Raw genomic sequence first — 10,332 nt, forward strand, 5'->3', positions numbered from 1 at the left:
CTTTACATTAAAAACAAACAAACAAAACCACTAAGTATGTGACATAAAAAGATTTTTTTATTTAGTCTAATTTCATAAAAACATGGAACTTATTATGTGGATAAATATTCAGGGACTATCTGCATACCTATATAAACATTCGCTCACATATAATCTAAATTATTTCAGAATTGTACATCTTATTCCATTTTTTTCTTATTACAGTACTGATTCTTGCATCATCTTTCAGAGCGGGGATCAGTACTGGCCAGCATTACCTCAGTGAACTGCAGCATCACTGAACACAAGAGGAAAAAATACTCATTTTTACCAGCACTTTTGGGAAGGTGACAAAAGATGCATCTTGATCAGCACTGGGCAAATACAGTATCTTGAAAACTATGGGCTAGGAGCCTAGATATTATAGCAATAAAGCCAGCAATCCAGTCAGAAATTACGTATGTGCAAAGGCATTGAAGTAATCACAGCTTCTGCAATTGTTACAGTAAAAGAGGGGATTCCCCTTTTCCCCTATTGATTGCCATGGGTAGCAGCTAGCCCTTTCGACTTGCAAGCTGCATGAATTGCTGCTGCCTGTCATCATGTCAGTAAAGTATGTACTGCATGGAAATTGCATGTTAACTGGCGTCATCACCAAGGCACTCTGTCTATAAACAATGCTGGAAGTGCACAAAAGAGGGATGCTCACACTTAATTATTTCTGCAGCATAGAATTGGGTAGACTGTCAAACAATGGGAAGATGTTTTCTGACATCCCTTTCATTTTAAAGCATGTCTGAGCTTTACCACACCATAAAGGTTACCCCCTGCCCTCATCTATGTCCTTCTTCTTTTTTTATAAAATGGAGAATGAATCCTCTATTCCCTTGTTGTTATAAGGAATCATTATTGAGGCTTACATTTAGCATTATTTTGCATTTGTGCATTGATAAAATGTCTTCTCTAAGAATGAAGAGGTAGCCCTTGACTTACAACCACAACTGAGGCCAAAATTCATATTGCTAAGCAAGGCAGTTGTTAAATGAATTGCATCCCATTTTACAACCTTTTTGCCACAATTAAGCAAAGCATTGCAGTTGTTAAATGAATCTGGCCTCTCTGATTAACTGTGTTGGTCTGAAGCCAGTTGGGGAGGCTTCAGGTTACAAATGGCCATTCACATGACCCTGGAGCAGTGCCTCTGTCTTTCTGACCTTTATCCACACATCTACCCTGGGCTACAATGTAAACATTGAACAGTAATGACAAGTTGTTATAAAACATGACTAGGCATTCCACTAGATACATGCCCATAAATATACTGCTCAAAAGAATAAAGGAAACACTCAAATAACACATCCTAGATCTGAATGAATGAAATATTCTCATTGAATACTTTGTTCTGTACAAAGTTGAATGTTCACAACAGCATGTGAAATTGATTGCCAGTCAGCGTTGCTTCCTAAATGGACAGTTTGATTTCACAGAAGTTTGATTTACTGGAGTTATATTGTGTTGTTTAAATGTTCCCTTTAATTTTTGAGCAGTGTACATGTCAATGATCAAGTGCATATCCAAATACATGTCAATGACCATGCGTGTCCAAATTTTGAACATGTGACCATGGGGATACCACAACAGTCATAAGTATACAAAATGTTCACAATCAAATTTTTTCAGTGCTGTTGCAACTTCAAATGGTCACTAAATGAATGGCTGTAAGTCAAGGACTACTTTAAAGTCAAAAATTCCATTTCAGGATAAACAAATTCACTATCTAAAAATGAACCAAAAAAAAAGAATTATTTCTATCCTGATAAAACTTCAAAAGTTTATTGGCCTCTATAACGGTGCACGCGAAGCCTTTTGAATAAACTGCAGTTTAAGTACAGGCTGAATGCATCCTGAGCTGAATCAGCCGATCATATAATGGCTGAATTCCAATATCCAAGCTAATCATGGCTTAGAGTCTAAACTGAGTTTTTCCAAAGTACAAGTGGAACCACATTTTCCTTTCCACATTCTATTTATTGAACAATATTCTATCTAGGCATAATTGTTTTATAAGCAGCATGAATAGTCCCTGTTATTTTATCATTCTAGACTGTACTGGCAAAATACTTCAAATGTAAGTCTGATTTGTATGTAATATAACAGCAGTATCATAATTTTCTTGTTTTTAAAAAAGGTCATAAGGATTTCATCCATTGCTTACAAAATTCCTGCTTAGAAAATACAGTTAAAGCATCTAACTCTAGATATATAATCAATGTCAAAAACCATAGTTTGACAATTTAGCCATAGTATATCAACTTTATAAAACCACGATTTGACATGACATCTTAACTGAGCAGATGAGTCTGGAACCAAATAATAGCATATGTTTACGTCATGCCTTATTTACTTACCAATGTTACAAAATGCATTTTACACCACCTTTATGAATATTTCGGGCTACACTGCAGTGTCTGGAGCACTGAGAGGTCAACAGATTCTATTTTAAGAATGCAGTTACTAAAAGCTGGAAAATTTCAGTTTGTTATTGACAAAGGAAATGGTATAGAATCCTCTACAGTATTGGGAAAGCAGAACTTGTATTTACAGATTTCTAATGAACTTGCCTCTGAAATCCAATGATCAGTTTTCAATCCTAACATTACAAATATAAAAACTGCAGTATTGTATGTTGGAGGTTAGGTAGATTACTCAGTTATGTTCCTCTCCTCTTTGTTCTTGGGAACAGGTAATTTCAATTTGGTTAAAGCAAAAGTCTTGTATAAAGCTAAAGAGTACTGACAATAATACATAAGCATTCCATTTCTTACTGTATCATCAGCAGATATCAAACAGTGAAGAAACACTGAGGCATAAATTATAAAGATCAAGTTGTTCAGACAGAGTGTACATCCACGTACCCTGAGAACTGGTAATAATAAAAGTGTATAATGTATAACAGATGTTCACGTTAAGTGTGATTATTGTTTTCTAATTCTCCTTTGAATTTTACCTTTTATTACTTTTAAAAGGACTCCATAAATGTATCCCGGTGCATCAGAGAAAGTGTATATGATGTGTGTGTGTGTGTGTGTGTGTGTGTGTGTGTGTGTGGTGTTATACGAATTCACCCACCCCTAAAGTAGTGTAATTATGGTGGTAAATTAATGGTTCCCAGAAGATCAGATTGTTTACTGATTTAAGATAATGGTATACAATGCCATTAAATAAGTTAATAGAAATCAGAAAATAACAATCACATGAGATACTTAACAATACTTTAGAATTGACAAAATAAGATTCTGATATTGCAGAAATTCCTTTTACGTGCCTGTTTCATGTGATGTTAATGCCCAGTTCTGTTTTGTAGTTGACCAAGTCATGTTATGTATCATATTACTACAGGGGATAGAAAAAGCATTCCCCTTTCCTTCTGCACCCCCTGAAAAAACCAGTCTCCTCCAGAGAAATGCTCAGCTTTTATATCAGCCAATATAAATCCGGTCTCCATAGAGTATTTCCCTTGTTTTACAGTGACATCTATCCTGCAGTTCTAGGGAATCCCCAGGTCATTCACTCAACATCAGCACCATTTAGTGTGGACAGTTCCCCTCTGCAGTAATTCTAAGACAATCTGCCATTTCTTAGCTACAAAAAAGCCCAAATTATAACTAATGAATTAACCAAATAGGTAAATAATGCTGAAAGTGCATGCCAATTCAGACAGATACAAATCTGTAAGAAATTACATCAAATGAAAAAGACAGACAACATTTCTGAATTTGACTGACAATTATCGTTCTTCACCTTGTCTTTCTGCCCTTTCTTTATCCACACATCTACTCTGGGCTACAATGCAAACATTTAAATAATACTGGCAAGACTAAATTTCAGTTGTTATAAAACATGACTAGGCACTCCGCTGACAAACAAACAACTTAAAGCAAGCATCTCACAATAACTTACACGACGCCGATGCATTTAGAAAAGGAGTAGGAAGAAGACGACTGAACATTTTTCAGCCACTGAAATAACAGAAAGGGCATGTGAGAAATTGCTTAATGGGGTTTCCCATTGATGGAAGCAAGGTGAACCTTATTTTGGGAGGGGGGGATTCAAATGACATTGAGGTTGCTGGGCCCTGTCAAGGATCAAGCAAAAATATCTGTACAATGTCACGTGTCAAAAACCAGCCAAGGAAATACTTTTTACAACCACAGAATAAATTGGCAATATGGTACAGTATAAGAAGCAAAAATTATCAGAGGCTGGAATTGTCAACCTCACTAAAGTTAGCAATCAAACACACCAAGAACCACGATCAACCTATTAACATCCAAACGTAACAAATCCGGCCTGCTTTTAAAATGCTTTTTTTTTACCCCCAAAGGAGGAAAATGCACACCTGAGGCCTTTCGAATATGAGGCAAAAAGAGGAGGAAAACCCTCCCCCTCCCCCTGTAGCTTCTTTTCTTCTCCTGAGGGCCTGAAAAGACTTTGCCAACTAGCTCGCTCTCCCTTTTCCAAAACACAACGGCCCGGGCAAGGAAGAAAGCCTCGACATACACACCCCTTGCAAAGCCCCAAAGTGGAAGACTGCTTGTTGCATTTCCCAAAGTTTCCCCACCCTTATCCCTCAACTTCTGGGAGCAGGCGGGGAAGGGGAGAGGATCAGCTATCTAAACTCAATTGGAAAATCATGGGAACTGTGAGGACCCAGCACTGTTCTACAAAAAATCCAGGGAGACTGAAAGAAGGGAAGGGAGAAAATAAGGAATTGGCCGGCCAACTTTTAAAAACCCTCTTTCTTTCTTTCTTTCTTTCTTTCTTTCTTTCTTTCTTTCTTTCTTTCTTTCTTTCCTTCTCCCTTCCTTTTTTCTTTCTTTCTTCCCTACTTCCTTTTTCATTCTTTCTTTCCTTCCCTCCCTTCTTTCCTCTTCCTTCCTCTTTCCTCCTTTCCCTTCCTTCCTTCCTCTTCTTCCTCTTCTTTCTTTCTTTTTTCTTTTTCCCTTCCTTCTTCTTTCTTTCTTCCTTCCTTCCTCTTTCTTTCTTTCCCTTCCTTCCTCCTTCCCTTCCTTCTTTCCTCTTACTTCCTTCTTCTTTCTTTCTTTTCCTTCCTTCCTTTCTCCTCTTTCTTTCTTTCTCTTCTTTCCTCTGCTTTCCTTCCTCTTTCTTTCTTTTCCTTCCTTCCTTCCTCCTTCTCCTCTTCCTTCCTCTTTTCTTTCTTTCTTTCTTTCTTTCTTTCCCTTCTTCACTCACCTCCCACCTCCCCTAAAGATCCGGGCCAGCCCAAGCCACTTCTTTATTTTCTCCACCCGCCCCGTCTCTCTCTCCCCCCACCCACTCACCCCTCCAACCTGCCGCCCGCTGACTTACCACATCCCCGGGTACACAGCGCCCTGCTGACCTCCTTCTTGAGATTCCTGCCCGTCTCCAGGGGCGGGGAAGACGCTCGGAAGAGAAGCGGCGGTGGCGACGGCGACGGCGGTGGCGACTGACTGCTGTTCCCGCCCGAAGCTGCTGCTGCTGCTGCCACCACGGGCTCCATGAAGAAGACGTAGCGACCCTCTTCCTTCAAGGCGCTCCCGCAAGCGGAGCCCCGCTCGCCGAGCAGCAGCCAAAGCAGCGCGTCCTTCCGCAGCCCGCCGCTTTTGGCCGGCCACACCTGGTGCACGCGCACTCGAGCTACGGCGGAGGCGGGCGCCGGGCTCGGGCTGCCGGGGTGCGGGAGCGGGGGGCTGGGAGCCGGCGAGGAGGAGGAGGAGGAGCTGGCGAGGAGGAGGATAGTGGTGGTGGTGGCGGCGGTAGCGGCAGGTTGCACGGACAGCCTCAGCGACGACGTCGTTCCTTCTTCTCCTTCTCCTCCTCTCCGGTCAGCCGTTAGTTCGGCCACGCTGTGAGCCAGTACTTTGCCCTCCACCACCACGGAGGCGAGCCGGACCAGCCCCTGCACCGAATCCTCGCCGGGGGGCGAGGGAGAGCACGACGACGCGGCCGCCCCGGCCACCAGGGCCGAAACCCCCAGCGCCAAGAGGAGACGCGGCAGCCAGCGGCGAAGGAGGAACATGGTCGGCTGAGGCGGGCGTGAGGAGGGGGAGGGGGGTGACACAGGAGGCGGGAAGCGACCGCAGGGCGCTCGTAGAAAGCCCGGCCGGTTCCCGCCAGCTGAGCCAACCCGCCCCCCCTCCTTCCACCTCTTCACTCCGTTGCCGCCACCTGCGCGTCGCCTGGTCTTGTGGAAGGGAGGGAGGCTGGGGGGGGGGGGAGAGTTAAGGGTGCCGGTGCCGCCGCTTCGCTGAGCAGGAGAGGAAGAAGAAGGCGGGAAAGCGCCTGAGGGAGGTTGGGAAGGCTGCTTATATAAATATATATTTCCACAGCCACCTCTCCGTGAGGTGGCTTCGGATAGCGCCCAACCGTTAACAAAGCTTCTTAATGCCGGCAGCGCAACACCGGAAAGCCGAGTGGCTGTGGGAGAGAGACTGAGCCGAGAGGCCCGGAGGCGCCGGACTGGCCAAGCGGAGAAGAAGACGCGCGGCCACGTGTTTCCCCGGCTCTGTTTACCTTCGGAGCGGGCTCTGTGGGCGCTCCCTTTGGCGCGCATTCTGCCAACAGGACAGAGGCGGGGAAAGAGGCGTGTTTGTGTGTGTCTGAGAGAGGGGAGGGTTATTTTGCCCTCACACTTTCTCCTGCTTCGCCTGAGGGAAAATTCTCCCCAGTGAAGGGCTACCAAAATTTTTACTACCACACAGGGGGCGTGGCTTATGCAGGACGTCCTGCATTTTCTTTCAACATCTTTCAGTGCAATTTGGGTGCTCTCTGGGGTGGAGTTCCATTTTTGCTACCCCACTGCGTACCCCCCCCCCATCCAGGCAGTAGCCTGGTTCTCCCTCTCCCTTTCTCCTCACCTCCACCCTCCTCTACTTTGCCAAAATAGGGGTGTGTCTGAGTATTATAGCAAGAGCACTTAGACCAGTGGTTCCCCAGCTTTTTTTGCCCATTCCCCACCTATGCACCTCTAAACTCCTCATCCCCCCCCCCCACATATATGAGTCCCAGTAACTGATTAGCTCCCACAGAGTTCGCATTCTCCCTGTCAACAGACAATGTCTCTTGGCAGGGCCTAGGGGAAGAGCCTTCTCTGTGAGGGCCATCCCTCTGGAATCAGCTCCCTCCGGAGATTCGTACTGCCCCCACCCCTCACCTTCTGTAAGGTCTTAAGACTCACCTATGTTGCCAGGCTTGGGGCATTTAGTCTCAGCCCCCTGGCCAATGAAATGAGATATATGTTGTATGACTGAACTAGTATGATTGTTTTTAAATATTGGAATTTTAAAGTGTAATTTTAAATTATTATTATTATTATTATTATTATTAATAATAATAATAATAATAATAATAATAATAATAATTAGATTTGTATGCCGCCCCAAGTCCTTGGAGAAGGGCAGCCTACAAACAAAGGAACAAATAAATAAATAAATGTAAGTCTTACTATTCAAAAGTGAATTTCTACTCATTTGGAGGAAACCTAAAAAGATGGTTTAAACAAAGTTTGCCCCTATTAAAAATCAAATGCCCCCCTGTGGGGCGTGGGGCCCACCTTGGTAACCAGGGACTTAGACATATAAACTGCTTTCCAGCCCTCTCTAAGCCAGGGGTTCCCAGCCTGGGCAACTTTAAGCCTGGTGGACTTCAACTCCCAGAATTCTCCAGCCAGCATAACCGGATAACTGTAACAAGATCCAACAACATCTGCCTCTCCTAGGTCCTTGGGAAGCATTTGATAAGTGGATAAAAATACAAAACCCACTCTAAACATCTGGTTGACTGTATGACCAACCATAATGTTGTAGTGGGAATGGACAAAAGGGATTTTTGGGGAAAATTTCTTTTAAAAAAGAATGTTTATAGAAAAAATAAATGTTTCTGGCAGTTGATGTCTGCCAGGCTTTGCCCAGGTTGGAGATTCCTACTCTAAGTGGTTTACAGAGTCAACATATTGGCCCCAAAAATCTGAATCCTCATTTTACCCATTTTGGAAGGATGGAAGGCTGAGTCAAGGACATTCAGTACAGGTAATACTTGACTTAAAACCGCAGTGGGAAGCCCAAAATTTTTGTTGCTAAGCAAGACAATCCTGCCCCATTTTATTATTATTATTATTATTATTATTATTATTATTATTATTATTATTTATTATTATTATTATTTATTAAATTTGTATGCCGCCCCTCTTTTATGACCTATCTTGTAATGGTTGTTAAGTGAATCACTGCAGTTGCTTAAGAACATGGTTGTTAAGTGAGTCTGCTTTCCCCATTTGGATTTTGCGTGTCAGGTGGTCACAAAAGATGACCACATAAGCCTGCTGCACTGCAACCATCATAAATATGAACCAGTTTAATTCATTTAATTTAATCAATTCGACTTCTCAATGGGACTCAAGGCGGCTTACAAAAACAAATAATGCAATACAATATAACACTGATGGCGAACCTATGGCACGGTGTCACAGGTGGCATGCGGAGCCATATCTGCTAGCACATGAGCCATTGCCCTAGCTCAGCTCCAATGTGCATGTATGTGCTGGCCAGCTGATTTTTGGCTCACACAGAGGCTCTGGGAGTGCATTTTGGCTTCCAGAAATCCTCCGGGGGGGGGGGGTGAGGACAGGCATTTTTACCCTCCCTCAGCTCCAAGGAAGCCTTTGTAGCCTGGACAGGGCAAAACACGAGCCTACTGGGTCCACCAGAAGTTGGGAAACAGGCCATTTCCAGTCTCCAAAGGGCCTCTGGGGGGGAAGCTGCTTTGCCCTCCCCAGGCATTGAATTATGGGTGTGGACACTCATGCATGCACAATAGCACATGCCCATGCTCTTTCGGCATCCTAGGGAAAAAAAGTTTCACCATCACTGCAATATAACAAAGAGTCAAACGTTAGCTAAACAATAAAACTCTAACGAACTATCCAAACACATACATACAAAATCAGTCATAATTTGGCTGTGCCAAGCATCTGAATTTTGATCATGTGACCATGGGGATACTGCAACAGCAAAATGCTCATAAGTCACTTCCCCCCCCCGTGCCATTGTAATGTCACTAAATGAAATGTTGTAAGTCAAGGACCACCAGTATCATGCTCCATACTGAGAGCAGATAGTTTGGGGATCTCCCATCAACTTGATTTGAAAGTTTACTTATTCTACTTTAACTTATTTGTGAATATGCCTACCAAAGATTACAGTATTCCATATGTTATGCACTGACATTCAGAGTCAATTTGCATAGCTGCCACTGATTGGCCAATGTAGCAGTGGCAGAATTGAATGCTGTCACTGGCAGGCTGGGTTTAAGGGAAGCCCTTAAAGCTGCTTCCCTGCAGATCATCAGAGTTATTTCTTAGTAATAGCTGAAGCTCAATAAAGGTGCTAAACTGTTCTATGTCTCGTTTCTTCATTCCCATGCAAATCTAACACCATAGCCATATAATTTGATATGTCAGTGAGCAACTCATCTTGAACGCAGAATGAATTCACTAGAATGTCTTTCTCCAAGCCTCAGTGATTACAGAGGCAAAGGCGTTTAGTAATACTTTAATAAGATAAACTATGTTTAGGCTATTTTCTCTTCAAACACTTCTCCTATAATGTGTTCACTTCACCTGTAAAATCATAAAATGATGTAACAGACATTTGTCAATCAAGCTTATCATTTGGGTTCTCCCTTGCACTGATATTAGCCATTTAAGTTGATAAAATTATGATGAATTCAAGTTTGATGGGTACAGCTTCCTGCATACCTAAAAATTTGGTAAATGTAATGAAAGGGGAAAATAATATCTCCCTTTGTAATTGGGAATCATGACTTTCATCTCACTTTCCCTTCTCTTATCTACTTATTGCATCATATAAATTGCAGTTTGCTAATTTGTAGCATGGAAAAAGTGTATGCCAGAGGTCCTCAAACTTGGCAACTTTACGACTTGTAGACTCCCAGAATTCTCCAGCCAGCTATGCTGGAGTTGAAGTTACCAAGTTTGGGGACCCCTGGTTTATGCTAACATTGTACAGTTTGTACAAAGATCTTCATATAATGCAATGCACTTTTAACTGGGTGTTTGTGCAAACATAAATTGTGTGCCCATTAACATATGCATTTTTGTAAACGTGGAGGTGACATGTAGAATGCATTTCCAGTTATGCATGTTAGCGTGTTGCCTCCCACTTCAGTCAGGCATATGAAGGTTGTTTGTACAGAAGATTTTATATATACTCTCAACAGATGGCAGCACCTGGCTTACTTTGTCTAGGATTATCCTTCATTGGGAGAATACCAGGGAATCCCAGAGCTTGAGGC

General features: G+C 42.8%; 1 protein-coding gene across 1 annotated transcript in view; it reads right to left on the reverse strand.

The window, feature by feature from the left end:
• The window catches only part of NRG1 (neuregulin 1), an 802,420-nt gene extending 796,380 nt beyond the window's left edge, over window positions 1-6,040 (reverse strand). Inside the window, exon 1 of the mRNA XM_070742348.1 lies at window positions 5,350-6,040. Coding sequence (XP_070598449.1) covers window positions 5,350-6,040 — 691 coding nt within the window. The remainder of the gene's footprint in view (window positions 1-5,349) is intronic.
• Between the last annotated feature and the right edge of the window lie 4,292 nt (window positions 6,041-10,332).

The sequence above is a fragment of the Erythrolamprus reginae genome, chromosome 2, assembly GCF_031021105.1.
Source record: "Erythrolamprus reginae isolate rEryReg1 chromosome 2, rEryReg1.hap1, whole genome shotgun sequence".
Lineage (NCBI taxonomy): Eukaryota > Metazoa > Chordata > Lepidosauria > Squamata > Dipsadidae > Erythrolamprus > Erythrolamprus reginae.